The 14,878-nt window shown below is 43.2% G+C and overlaps 2 protein-coding genes across 2 annotated transcripts in view; both read left to right on the forward strand.

Moving 5' to 3' along the window:
• Nucleotides 1–14,878, forward strand: part of setx (senataxin) — a 1,003,984-nt gene that overhangs the window by 951,166 nt on the left and 37,940 nt on the right. The window lies entirely within an intron of this gene.
• cdk9 (cyclin-dependent kinase 9 (CDC2-related kinase)) lies at nucleotides 1,701–8,518 on the forward strand. Its single transcript, XM_063211198.1, has 8 exons — nucleotides 1,701–1,796; nucleotides 1,943–2,056; nucleotides 2,442–2,523; nucleotides 2,638–2,728; nucleotides 2,842–3,008; nucleotides 3,668–3,839; nucleotides 4,278–4,426; nucleotides 7,474–8,518. Exons 1-8 carry the CDS (start codon nucleotides 1,753–1,755, stop codon nucleotides 7,837–7,839), a joined length of 1,185 nt encoding a protein of 394 aa, XP_063067268.1. The 5' UTR covers nucleotides 1,701–1,752; the 3' UTR covers nucleotides 7,840–8,518.

Raw genomic sequence — 14,878 nt, forward strand, 5'->3', positions numbered from 1 at the left:
ACATACCCCAGCAGAATATACGCTTTATTAGCGATTTCTCACAAAATATGAAGGATTACACAAAACCTTTGTATTCACTCATTGCTAGTGACTGGCTTAAAATATTTATTAGCAGTATTCTGTGTTTACTCTTTCAAAAGCATGATCACAACCCAAACTACCCAAATGACCCTGTTCAAAAGTTTACATACCCTAGTTTCTGATACTGAATATGGCCCTGTTTAACATCAGGGACCGCTCTAAATTGTTTGTGGTAGTTGTGGATAAGGCTCCTAATGTTCTCAGATGACAAAACAGCACATTATTCCTAGCAGAATGGTTGTTTCCTATAATACCTTTGGGTGTCTTGCTGGAACGTCTCATTTGAGGTTTCCCCTGAGTGGCTCAATGATGTTGAGATCAAAAAAGTGAGAAGGTCGCACAAAAACTTCATTTTATTCTTTCTGAAGCTACTGACGGGTTGATTTGGCTTTCTGTGCTGAAATATTGTCATGTTGGCATGTCCAAACAATGGACCATGTGCAGGTTCAAGGCTGATGAGTGTCAAGTTTCCTCCAGTATTTTTCACAGGGCAATGTATTTATCATTCTGTGAGTATGGACCAAAAGTGTAGTGCATTTGTAACTCAAATGTCCCCATGATGACATCAGTGGTCCATAACCATGTTTCACAGAAGGGATGGTGTAACTTTCATCATAGGCTCCGTTGACTGTTCTCCAAATGGTACTGTTAATAGTGGCTGAAAAAAGTTCCATATTGATCTCATTTTTCCAAATGACTTTGTCACATGCATTCTGATGCTTCTCACTATGCTATTTGGTGTATCATATGCAAAATAACATGTTTGCATTTTTGTAGTAATTGCTTTCTCCTGGCAACCCCCAACAGCCCATCTTTCCTCAAGTGCCTCTTTCCTGTACAGTTTAAAACATTTTTTCATGTTGTCCTATATTTCACCTGAAGTTATTTTTTGGTTGTCCTATGCCTCCTGAACATTTTCCCTTGCAATGATCATTGCAATGAAATGATTCCCTTACCCATTGGCTTGATTCCAACCAAACCCCTCATATCGCATTTCTGAATTGAAATTCCAACAGTGCCAAGATGACAATATTTCGACACAGAAAGCCAAATCAACCCGTCATTAGCTTCAGAAAGAATAAAATGAAGGTTTTTGAGCGACCATCTCACTCTCCTGATCTCAACATCATTGAGCCACTCAGGGGAAACCTCAAATGTGAGGTTCCAGCAAGACACCCAAAGATATTAAAGGAAACAACCATTCTGCCAGGAAGAATGTGCTGTTTTGTCATCTGAGAACATTAAGAGCCTTATCCACAACTACCACAAACAATTTAGAGCGGTCCTTGATGTTAAACAGGGCCATATTCAGCATCAGAAACTAGGGTATGTAAACTTTTGAACAGGGTCATTTGGGAAGTTTGGGTTGTGATCATGCTTTTGAAAGAGTAAACACATAATAAATGTCTTAAGCCAGTCACTAGCAATGAGTGAAAAAAAAAAAGGTTTTGTGTAATCTTTCATATTTTGTGAAAAATCGCAGAGAAAGCGTATATTCTGCTGGGGTATGTAAACATATGAGCACCACTGTAGGCTGTGGTAGTTTATCAGACTATGGGTTTTAGTGGATTACATAATGTACTCCACACCTGTAGGTGGCAGTAATGTGTGTTTGTAGCGTATCTTTTCGCACTAGACTAGTATCCTTTGACCACGAAGGAATCAACAAAGATGCAGCGAGATAAAGGAGCAAACTCCGGTGGCAGTGGCGATAAGTATGTTTTTAACAGAAATGTGCGAATGTTACCACTTACAGTTACTCTATTATGTTATTAACTTCTTTCCCAGGCGAATATGATATCTGAGATGACAACTTGTCCGTTTATAACGGAACATTTTGGTGTTGTGATCTGCCCAACAGGCCGGAGCGGGATGTCGCCATCATGTCGAAGTATTATGATGGGGTCGAGTTCCCCTTCTGCGACGAGTTTTCGAAATATGAGAAACTTGGTAAAATCGGACAGGGAACGTTTGGGTGCGTATCAACATTTTAACTGACTATTTGGTATGATGCATCGGTTTACCCACGGAGCTCCCCAGCGTTGTGTTGGCAAACTAGCCTGTGTCAGGCTAGGATTAGCGTTAGCCTGTCAAATCCAGTTTCAGGCATCTAATTAAGGCTCCGTTTGCATCTTGTTGTTGATATGTGAATTATGGTGGTTATTAATATGGAATGTAGTTCTAACTGTTGATGTCTGTTAATTGTGGGCCCTGTTGTGCAAAGCCTGCGCAGTGAGAGAGGTGTTGGCTCGTGTCATCCCGATGTGTCATGTTTTTAGCAAGATGGTAAATGCCAGTAGCTGCTACCCCCTGCTGTGTCTTTTTTTGGTGTCTGTCTGACTTTCATCCATGGGTTATAGGGAGGTGTTCAAAGCCAAACATCGGCAGACTGGGAAAAGGGTGGCCTTGAAAAAAGTGCTCATGGAAAATGAGAAAGAAGGGGTAAGACTGCCACGCACAGTTCTAAACCAACATGTAGTTTACCAAGACGGATGGAACGTTTGAAGGTTTGCTGCTGTTATGCTAAAATATTGCCTCCCTACTTTATCACTGCAGTTCCCCATCACCGCTCTTCGCGAGATCAAGATCTTGCAGCTGCTCAAACATGAAAATGTAGTGAACTTAATCGAAATATGCAGGACCAAGGGTAAACATCTCACACCTGGCTTACATGTTTATTGCCGTGCTAACAAATTTGATGTAAATTCCTTGTTCTCTAGAAAACATTCACCCCCTTCCCCCTTCTCTTGTTCACTGTAGCCACTCAGTTTAATCGATACAAGGGCAGCATCTACCTGGTATTTGACTTCTGTGAACACGACCTGGCGGGCTTGCTCAGCAATGCCCATGTGAAGTTCACCCTGGCGGAGATCAAAAAGGTCATGCAGATGCTGCTGAATGGCCTCTACTACATACACAGAAACAAGGTAGGAATGCCCTTTGGTGCAACCGCTTGCATTTCCAACATCTGTGCATAGTAGGGTTGCCAACCGTCCCTTGAAATACAGAATCGTCCCGTATTTATAAGGAAAAATACAGGTTCCTTATTGAGCTGGAACGGGACACGCGTGAGGTTAAAATGGGTTAAAATGCAGGAAATTACATCTAATAAATACAATGTAATTTGTAAGTTTGGCAGACCCCCGCCAAAATGAACTGTCCCGTTTTTTATTCATTGACCGTTGCCAACCCTAGTGCATAGCCATATAGTGTTTTTATCAATGATGTATACAGGTCAGTGGTTTTAATCAATGATGTATACAGGTCAGTGGTTTTAATCAATGACGTATACAGGTCAGTGGTTTTAATCAATCCCCCAAAGGTGGAGCAAAGGGGACTTGTCCGAAATGTCAGTGCTATATAATGACTAAGGTGTTTGCTGATGACTTTTGAATAACTTTTGTAATGATATTTGGAGTATGTGAAAAAAAACAGGGGGGTACACAAATAAATAAACAGGGAATGGCATACAAAACATTGGAGATATAGAAAAGTGTCATACATAGTGACATAGTGCTGGACTATGTCACAGTACTGCATGTACTGGAGTTCTTGTTTTAACGTGGTTGGCCCGTCTCTCCTGTAGATCCTGCATCGGGACATGAAGGCGGCCAACGTGCTCATTACACGAGAGGGAGTGCTGAAGCTGGCTGACTTCGGGCTGGCGAGGGCCTTCAGCCTGGCCAAGAACAGCCAGGGAAACCGCTACACCAACCGAGTGGTCACGCTCTGGTACAGACCTCCTGAGCTGCTACTGGGTAAGAAAGATGGCCTGGGTGTGCGTGTCTGTGTGCGTGTCTGTGTGCGTGTCTGTGTGCGTGTCTGTGTGTGTGTCTGTGTGCGTGCGTGTGGCTCGTCTGCCGTATGTGTGGCTGGTTCCACCTATTGACCAATCATAGGCAAGTGTTGTTCATGTGAAATTGCATTTGATGTCATTTCTGAGAAGTCAGAAGTCTTAAACATCAGACAGTGGGATTACAATACTCCTTTATTTTATCTATTCATTTTCGCCTGTAAGTGGGTGAACTCTACGTTTGTGTTTGTACAAGATGGATACATACAAAATTGTGGCCAATGTATTAATTGTTTCACCTACTGTGTGTAGGACTATTATAAATGTTGTGAATTTTTTTGTCGTGTTCCTTAAGAGTCAGTGCCAGATTGCTGATTGTGTATCCCTTGTGTAACGTTTGCAGGGGAGCGAGACTACGGCCCGCCCATTGACTTGTGGGGAGCTGGCTGTATTATGGCCGAGATGTGGACCCGCAGCCCCATCATGCAGGGCAACACGGAGCAGCACCAGCTCACCCTCATCAGCCAGCTGTGTGGCTCCATCACGCCAGAGGTATGCCCTTATTCCAGTAGGAGACATGGTGGGAACTTTACAGCAGTCCACCTGCCAATAACGGGTACATTTCAAGGCTGACGGGTAAATTTTCCGTTCGTCACCTTGAAATTGATTAGAATGCAGGAAATTGCATATAAAAATCCAAGACATGGTCAACCTGACGCAGACATATAAACATGTAATCATAATAATAATTCTAATAACAGGGCTGATAGTATTCAGGCTCCATGCCTGATTTCAGGCTTGACAGAGTTTGCAAAAAATAAAAACATTGATAATAATTAGCCATTAGGTTATTCTTATCTCAGAAAGTGTTACAGGTTCAGGGTTTTCTTCTACTATCAGGCTTCAATAATGGTCATACAGAGGCTATTAAATGTTTGAATAATGTGTCAAAATAGGCCTACGTTACGTCACTATGCATCTTGTCGTCATCGTTAGAGCAGGGGGAAAAGTTCAGGCTCAGAATTTTTTTTCACTATCACCCCTGTAATAATAATAGTTTAAGTTATAATGATAATAATTATTATTATTACTACTTGTATTGTTATCGTTACATGAGTTGACTGGTAAAAAACTGGTGAGTGACTGGTAGATTTTAAAATCTACCTGCCACAGTGACTGGTGGGGAGAAAACTAAAGTTCACCCCTGGTAGGAGCTACAGATTTTCTCCTCTTCCATGCGCATACCATGTGGCTTCCATTGGACTTTCAAGTTGTTTATATGTGGGGGATCAATGGAGATTGTCCCAACTTTGCAAGAACCTTGCATGGTGCCGTCAAAGATGTTCTGGTAAGCGTTGTCCCCTCCTTCTTCTAGTTCTGTGGCGTTAAGATGTGCGCTACCGCCATCTACAGTGCCAAGGGAACTCCCATTTATTCTCAACCTAAACTCTCATAAAGGTCTGCTAAACTAAGGTCTTCTTAAAGCAGGGATGTCAAACTTAGGCCCGGGGGCCAAATTTGGCCCGCGGAGCCATTATATTTGGCCCTCAAGATCATTTCAAATGTCTATTACAGTTGGACCTCATGCAGCATCAATGTATAGTCTAATATGACTTGAACATGAAATTTGCTGTGTCACAGGATGTGTAGGCACATTTGAACTAACAAATATGATGGGAAGGAGTGACTGTGAAATTTAACTATAGTGTGAAGTGCATGCATGCACAATTTTAGTCCGTTTTTAAAAAATAATTGTGGAGTGCGACTTCATTCCAGATTTTTATTTTGGCCCTCAGTCAATTTGAGTTTGACACCCCTGTCTTAAAGGGTGTTCACCTGACGCCACATGGATCCCAGAAAAGTTCCAAGTGTGCACCCCAATATGTGTCCTTGCCTCCTCCACTTGTGCTTGTCACCTCATCCCGCCTCCTGGCCCCTCCTCCGTGGAGAAAACGATAAAGTTTCCCAGCTGTCAGCCTCGCCACAACAACTTTTGAGGGACTGTTATTCATTCACCATCCCAATTGCAAATGAGAAAAAGACTTTAAAATTGAGCTTTTGCAAGATTTTGAAATATAATGCTGTTGTCCGTGATGTCATCATGACGAGAAGCAAGTGGAGGAGGCAAGTGGAGGAGGCAAGGTCACATATTGGGATGCACCCTAGGCTTGATTCGTCTCAACCTTCAACCAGAGATATTCTAGACAGAGATCCGTTAAAACACGCCCATCCAATGCAAAGGAGTGTCCTCAAAAGGGGGAGTTGTCCCTCCTTCTCTTTTCGTGGTGTTTGCAAAAGACGTGCGCTACCGCCATCTACAGCGCTGAGGGGACTCCATATATTCTCAACCTTGAGACTCCGAAGGTCTCCTAATCGAAGGTCTCCTAAAGGGGCGTTCACCCGACGTAAAGTGGATACCGGAAAAGAAGCCGCCTGCTTTATCTCTCTCATATATACGATTCTCTGCTTCAACGTCTCCGGTGCAATCGCGTTACCAAATCAGTGGCGCCTACTGCACCATCTGCTACCAGCAGAGGGCCTCAGTGCGCTGAGTAGAACTAGGTTAGGGTATTGTGTTCATGGTGTTGAACTAGTGGTAATGCATCGAAGGTCAATGGATCCAAGTAGTGTGCAAGCGCTCTGAAAAGCAGAGCCGTTTCAGACCGACATAGTATCTTGTACTCACATGATAAATTAAATGCACAGATAAAAGAGTGATCTTTTAATAGATCCCGCATGTTGTACTTTAAGTTTTATGTGAATTGTTTATGTTACTCTTTACTGCAACGTTACTTGTGCTTTAGTCATGCCCAGGCCAAATTCGGTGCAAGGACACGAGGAAGAAGTGCTTAAAGGATAACTGCGGTATTTTCAACATTAAGCCTCATTTCCGAGTTGTCTGCAATGTTCTAGAACTCCCCTCACTGTTTTTTTTAATGTTTACTGCTGTCTTGGATATTTGCCAAATTTTGATTCATACCAACCTGCTTCAGAATGGCAAGTCACCTGCATGTCCGATCACGTCCTTAAAAGCCCCAAAAACGAACATTTTCAAAGAAATCAACTCAACGGAGTAGTTACTGGTCTTCGCTGGTCATCCATATCAAATATTGTTGCGAAAAGATGCTTTATGTAATAAGGTCAGCCTTCCCTCTAAATACTGCCCTGTATGTGACCGTAGGGCACAAACCAAGTTGAGCTTTCTCTCTTTCGTGTGTGTGTGTTAGTGCGTCTTAATATGCAACCTTGCCTCCTCCACTTGCTTCTCGTCATGATGACATCACTGACAACAGCATTATATTTCAATATCTTGCAAAAGCTCAATTGTAGAGTCTTTTTCTCTTTTGCAATTGGGATGGTGAATGAAAAACAGTCCCTCAAAAATTGTTGTGGCTAGGCTGACAGCTGGGAAACTTTATCGTTTTCTCCACGGAGGAGGGGCCAGGAGGCAGGACGAGGAGACAAGCGCAAGTGGAGGAGGCAAGGTCACATATTGGGATGCACCCTGTGTGTGCGCGTGTGCGCGTGTGCGCGCTCTCAGTTACCTCGACGGTGCATATTACTAACACTCTTGTTTTTTCCCCCCCTCATGTTCGAAGGTGTGGCCCTCAGTGGACAAGAAGTACGAGCTGTACCAGAAGATGGAGCTCCCCAAGGGCCAGAAGAGGAAGGTGAAGGACCGGCTCAAGTTCTACGTCAAGGACCCCTACGCCCTGGACCTGATCGACAAGCTCCTGGTGCTGGACCCCAACACACGCGTGGACAGCGACGACGCCCTCAACCACGACTTCTTCTGGTCCGACCCCATGCCCTCCGACCTGAAGAACATGCTCTCCACGCACAACACCTCCATGTTCGAATACCTGGCCCCGCCCAGGAGGAGGAGCCACATCCCCCAGCAGCCAGCCAATCAGAACAGGAACCCCACCACCACCAGCCAGACCGAGTTCGATCGGGTCTTCTGATTGATTTGGCCTCGTCCCTCCCCAGCAGCCCAGCGAATCAGAACAGAAACAAGTTCAATCTCGTCTTCTGATTGGTTGACAGTTCCACACAACTGCTACTGACTGATAATGGCCGTGGCACTTTTGGTCACAAACGGCTGTGAGCACAGACAAAATAACCTCAAGCTCAAAATCATGAATCCCTTTATGCTTTTCTTTTGTGTTTTCACATGTGCCCATGTCGGTCAGTTACTGGGTGTATGTACTTTATATACTGTATATTTTTCAATGTGGCAAACGTTCATGCAGAAATGCGTGTGAGACTGGCTTGTTTGCCCCTGTCTTATATGAATTATGAATGTGGTGACTCTTAAAGAGGGAAGCCCAAGTTGGAGAATGAGAAGGAAGGAAATGTCTTCTCTCTGACACATAGAGTAGTAACAAAGACTAAAAATGTGAAGAGAGTACTGCAGAGATATTGTTGGATCGAACTGGCTGTGTTGAAGTCACAGTAAACTGGTCTCTCTCTCTAACCAATACTTTCCCACATGCTATTTTATTACTTTCACAGGTTATTTTATGATGCCGTTTTCTAAAAATAGTTTCGTTTTTAAAGCATCATTATGCGATTTTGCCTGGTTTGTTTTGTGGTGTATGTATGTTGAGTACAGTACACGACAATAAACCTTCAATGACGATGGCTATGTGTCAGTGACGCTTCATTACATTAACACATGCTGTTTCTATCTTTTCTCAAAAGACCTAACTACTATAAGTCTATGAGACTTCTGTGAAATCTTGGTCTCTCAATTCCGCCTGTTGCCTGTTCAATTCGGTAAAAATGGATTCACAATCAGTTTTGCTTCATAACTTTAGGCCTACAGGACTCTGTTTCCCGAAAGCATCGTTGCTAACCAGTTAGCAACTATGTAGGTTTCCCATAGGACATTGCATTGCAACAGTCGGGAAACGCACCCCAGGCTGGTTTCATAGGATTCTGATTGGATTTGGCGCTGAGCAATGGACGCAATGCATTACCTCACTGACTTCCTCTTTGTAACTGTCCCGAATGATCCTATTGGCTTGACAATGTCAGCCATCATGGAGCTGGTCGTAGCTTATGGTGCTGAGTGACGGGGATCTGTAGTCTATTTGCGGTACTTGGGCCTATGTGAGAAGGTTGTTTGGGTTCATACAGTTCTTGACTGCCGTGAGAGCGTGTTTAATTTGTGTGTGTGTCTACGTCAAACGCATCACATCCGTGGGACTAGCATGACGCTGAGGTGTGCATGTGTAGTCAGAGTTGATTGGTTTTTGGTGCGCGCCCAAGTTGGGGCTTGCGCTCTCTCCTCATCCCATTCAACTTAATCTCCTTATGGCTCTAAATGAGGCCCGGCTTCCTGCTCTTCGGGCTTAATGCATGCTGACAGTAGTAGTGTTACAGACTGGACACACATGCCTTCTTGTCTTGCACTATCCTTCAAGGATCTACATCTACATGGACATACTATGTGTACAGTACACTCCCATCTTTTTTTGTTTTCAGCAGAAGTGTTCACTTTTTGCAATACGTTAAAGACTATATTATAGATTATATTAGAACCCCAGAAGAGAAATGGCACTGGATTTCATCACTTGAGGGGAAAATATTTTATATTTATTCACTTAATTTCTGTTTATTTTTTTTCTAATGCAGTTTTGTATCTAATATGAATGAGTACTGTGATGCTGACATGCTGAGTCTCATAGGGGCAACATTGCCCTCAGGAACTGAAGTTCAAGTCTAGCCAGGATCATTTCCCAACCGTGCTCCATGTCTCACTGCTTTCTTGTCTCCGTCTTCAATGTCCTGTCTGAGTAAAGACCAAGGAGCCACGGAACAAAACAGCAAACAAGGGTCATGTGTAAAGCTGTGGCAGTTCACACACACACACACACACACACACACACACACACACACACACACACACACACACACACACACACACACACACACACACACACACACAGCTGTGACCTCTAACTCTGGTTCTTGTTCCTAAACATGTGCCCCTTATGGGCTTGAGGGATAAATGAATGTTGTGTGTTCGAAAATGGAATCTTTTTGTTCTGATAATGGACACACATTACTACATCGGACTCTTATGAACTTATGAATTAAGAATGCTTATCTATTGACGACAAATCTCCTGTGGAAATGTTGATGGGCATGGCTCTACTGTGGCCCAACGATAGGGCACTGAGTTACTACGCCAGCGACCTGGGTTCGATTCCAGCCTGGGTCATTTGCCAGTCCTTCCCCGCCTCTCTCTCCCCACTCGTTTCCTGTCCCTCTCTCACTATCATATCACAAATACAGGCTTAAGAAGCCCTAAAAATATCTTTAAAAATATATTGATGGGCACAGGAGCTGGTGATGCTGGTAGTTTGAAATGGCAGTTGTGCTCATGGCTGCTGTGGAGCAGGTTTGCAACAAGCAGTGATGCTCTCATTCACGGTGTGTGTTTATTTTAAAAACACCTGCATATAATAGCTTTAAGTTACACGATACTATTCACAAATAATCTCCTTTTCCATAGCTGGCTCACACCTTAATCCAATTCCGGGCACTTACTCTAAAGTGCGAGTTCATAGACCACACGTGCCCCGCGTTCATAGAGAGGCTGCTTTTGCGCCTGCATCATGAGGGACTTCTTCAGGCTTTCCCTTCATTTATGTAACCCAACTACACATTATAACTTGAAGTTGGAGTGTGTTATGCTGTCCATTCACAAATTGTATCTCTTTAATGGATATTTACTACCACCATCATTTTTCAAGTTCAATTCGTACATTTTCATATATTTTGAAACTAAACGACTGAAATTACTTCGTACACACTGGCCCTTTAATAAGCAATATAGTCCTAATGCGCACACGACATAATTCTGTTTGGGTTGCAGCTTTACTCTTTACTCTTAAGAGGTTCAAAGGTCCAAAGAGTGTCTCACTCTCTTGCTCTCTCTCTCTCTCTCTCTCTCTCTCTCTCTCTCTCTCTCTCTCTCTCTCTCTCTCTCTCTCTCTCTCTCTCTCTCTGCAATATACTCAATTTATTATGCAGATGTTGAGAAGCCTGATGGATGGGATGGTGGAGGAGGACATGAGGGCACTAGACAACTGGCCCTTGGTCCTCATACTCCGAGCTAGTTTGGCGGCCCACCTCCATAGTTTTAGAGGCCGCTGTAAAGGTCTGAGTGGCCGCTGCTCAGTGGGTTTATTGCCCCACTGCTATAATCAGCATTAGCTGCCCATTACCCCGTAAAATGCCTGTGGTCCCGTCCCGTCTCCGGACGCTGCCAAGAAGGTGGACTCTGGCCAGTACTAGGCCTGGTGTACGGACCACTTTCTAGGGCAGAATTATGCCATTGTCTACATTGTTGGATTTACAAGGGTTCACAGTTAGGGAAGTTAGGGATATTTTGGATTTTGGTGAAATATATGAGAATGTGGATTAGTTGAAAGTGAATTGAGTTGAAGTTGCTGAAAGTGTGACTGAAGGTTTAGGAGGAGGTTTTGCACAAGGCTATTTTTCCAATCCCTATCTTAAAGGTGCACTGTGTAATATGTTTAGTTTATTTCCAGAATTAATGCTGCCCATTCACTAATGTTACCTTTTTCATGAATACTTACCACCACCATCACATTCTAAGTATTCATTATTACTGGGAAAATTGCTCTTTTCATCGAGAAAAGAGGGATCGACTCTGTGGTCTGCCATTTTGAATATCCAGAAATAGGCATTTTTAGCTGAAATACTTACTGTACTTTGGTCATACCAGTAAATATTAATTCACAAGTGAATATTCATGAAAAGTATTATTTTATCAAATTTGACAGTAGACCCCACAATTTCACTGAACAGTACCTACTCTGGCCACCATCTTACACAGTGCACCTTGAGGTTTTTGTGAACCCTGAATAATGTACAGTTTATTCTTTAATGGCAGACTACAGGCTGATATTTTCAATCTATAGTAAAACATGCATTGACTCTTTTTTGAATGTAGACCGCTGTTTTGACGAGTGTCCATCCTCTGTCATGCTGACCAAGATTTTATTCACAACCATTTGGTCACCTCCAATGCACCTGACCTTCCATGCGTTCTTTTTTAAGCTATGTTGAAAATATTGACGTTTTCTTTTTTCTTTTTCCCATGTTATGAAAAAAATAATGTGTCATGCAATGCTGTACTGATTGCAGCAATTCATGAGTTCCTCCTGCACTCATCAGTGACACATTCAGCAGAACACGTAGCCTCTGTGGAGAGAAAGACCATCAGACATGTTCAGAAAGACAATGAGACATGAGAAAGACATGCTGTTGTGCACAGAACTTCTTCTGTGTCAGCCTTTGTACGGTATCTCCCTCTGATATGAAGGTCGCATAAAGTGCTTAGACATGCTCCCTTTTACTGCGTAGTTAGTAGCATGTGTCATGTGTTTCAGGACTCTGTCACGGAGGAGAGGAGAGGGTATGACTCATCAAGGAACACACCATACTATTTACAGATAAGTCCTTTAGTGGATCCACTGGAACCTGGAAGTACACTGTGGCCAGCCAGAATTCTGAGCTGTGGTAAATTCCAGAAACGTAAGAGTTGGGACCATAGACTGTATACTGGGGAAGCCGACAGAAGGGGACAAAGGGGTCAGTTGTCCCGGGCCAAGGGAGAGGGGGTGACGATAATTGAGTCCTGATTGGATTGCTTTGGGCTTTCAGATGACTTTGTCTTGGGCCTGGCCAAAGCTATCATAGGTCTTGCTGTATACAATGATGGACCCCAAAGTTGTACACAGTCTATAGTTGTGGCACGGTCGCCGGAAGTATCAATGTTACTTTCATGGATCAGTGTTCATTTCGCTCTCCACACCATACAAACTAAAATGTGCAGTTTAAGGACAGTGTGACTTAAGTATGGTGTCTTGGGATGGCTGTATGAATGAAGGTCATTTCATTAGTTTATTTTTGGCTATAAGAGTTGATGGCACTTCTTCTTGACTTGCTAATGTTGACCAGTTTCTTTTACATGACCTCTGTGTCTTTGAAACCTTGTGGCTCAACTGACTGGATTACATATAAAATACAGACAAAGAATAATCATTGACAAAGTTTTTTTTTTTTTTAGGATATTTTTATGGGCTTTTTGGGCCTTTATTTCAGACAGGACAGCGAAGGTGCGACAGGAAGCGAGTGTGGAGAGAGATGGGTAGGGTTGGGAAATGACCCCGTCCGGACTCGAACCGGGGTCCCCATGGGCATGCAAGCCCAAGTGTGGGGGGCTTAGCGCGAATCATTGACAAAGTTTAAAAGTGATAGAAAGACATGCCACATGGCTGGCTTTGATGACTTTCTGTAACAAGTATTCAATAGATAAGTGTAACTCCTTATTTATTGAGTAAGGTGGTCCATGTACGTATAGGCTACATCATTTACTACAAAGCAGCATGTGTCATACATTATCACACGCTGTCTTCCAGGACTCTGGAAAGAAAGGCTGGCTCAGCAAGGGACATTCCATGACATCCTTACATGTGATCTTGACGCCATCAAACAAAACATTTCCAAACAAGAGATAACAGCACATGACTAACACTGTGATGACCATTACACAGGCTGTGGAGTCAGTTAACCCCCACGAAAGCATGACCTTAGTACCCCCACAAACCAAAACAGCTGAAAGCATTTCCCCCCTTTCAACCCAAGAGGTTATTTTTTCCTCCATGGCTTATCATTCTAGCCTTTTGGAGTGGAAGTCAGGCAAATGGATCAATAGATTTGATTAGGCCCTATCACCTGTTTGTTTGTCTTGCTGTGTGGAGTGCAGGGGAGGCGAGCTGTGGTCCTTATCTCAGACTCTTGCGTGAGTGATGGATGGATGGGTGGTGTGGTGTGGTGGGGTTGGGGTTTGGAGCAGTCAGACGTGGTGGTCTCTGTCCTAGTCAGGAGTAAACTGTATACTTCCTTTTTCTAACCTGGGCCCTGCTTGAAAGTCTCTCAGCCCACCTCTGACCCAATAAACAACATATTAAAAAAAAGAATAGTCAATAGCCAATGGGGGGTTATAATGTTCAGGCTATCCATCTGCTGAAAGACAAGACACACGGACACACACACACACACACACACAGTTTACTTCTTTATTTGGATTGACAGATAGACATTTATCATAGCACAAGCCAAATTTTATAGGAGTTTACACAAAACTAAAAGAAACTGCGCACTGAGTGTCTTAAGGATACATGTGGCATCTCCGTCTCCAGATGAAGAGGCTCCCGATTATGCTGGATACTGAGCAGAATTTGGTCAATCTTTTTGCCTGTTGTTTAGGGAGTCCACAGATCTGTAAGCCACGCACACACATTTTATGTACATGGCCTAAACTGCCAAAGATTAATGTTATGGTTTTACAGGAATAGCCACAGTTGTTTAATGCATTCCACAATGGTTGGTATTTCAATATTTTGGAGGAAAAGCACGTTTCCATGTAGCTGTCAAAACAACAACCAATTTCTACCAGAATAATGGATTTATCCTGTTCACTGACTAATGTCAGATCAGGTGTATTGGGTGAATGATTGATGACATCCCCCAATGTATCACACTGATCATTTGTTAGGGGAATCAGTCTGTTCCATTGTGTCGGGTCATTTCCGGAATCCTCTGTTTGTCGTCGATCAGTTTGGTGTCCAATAATTTCCTAAAGGCGCGTTCATCTGCTTCGAACTGGGTCCACTTTTCATCGGAAAGGGGGTGGATGTAATTGCCGAAGTTGCCCAAGTTCAATTCAATTCAATTCTTTTATTAAGGGATAGCCCCTTGAGATGTTCCATCTCTTTTTCGAGGGGGTCCCTATAAACATCAAAAACATACATTAAGTTGTTTGCTGCGCTTCTAACCAGGTGAGGTCCAGAGTCGCAGGTGTTCCCTGGCTGCTTGTATATCTTGCCAGACGTCCACGCAGCTTTTAGGGACAACTTTAGTGTTATCATTAAACACATAATGAACAGTACTTTCAATTAG

The sequence above is a fragment of the Engraulis encrasicolus genome, chromosome 11 (assembly GCF_034702125.1).
Source record: "Engraulis encrasicolus isolate BLACKSEA-1 chromosome 11, IST_EnEncr_1.0, whole genome shotgun sequence".
Lineage (NCBI taxonomy): Eukaryota > Metazoa > Chordata > Actinopteri > Clupeiformes > Engraulidae > Engraulis > Engraulis encrasicolus.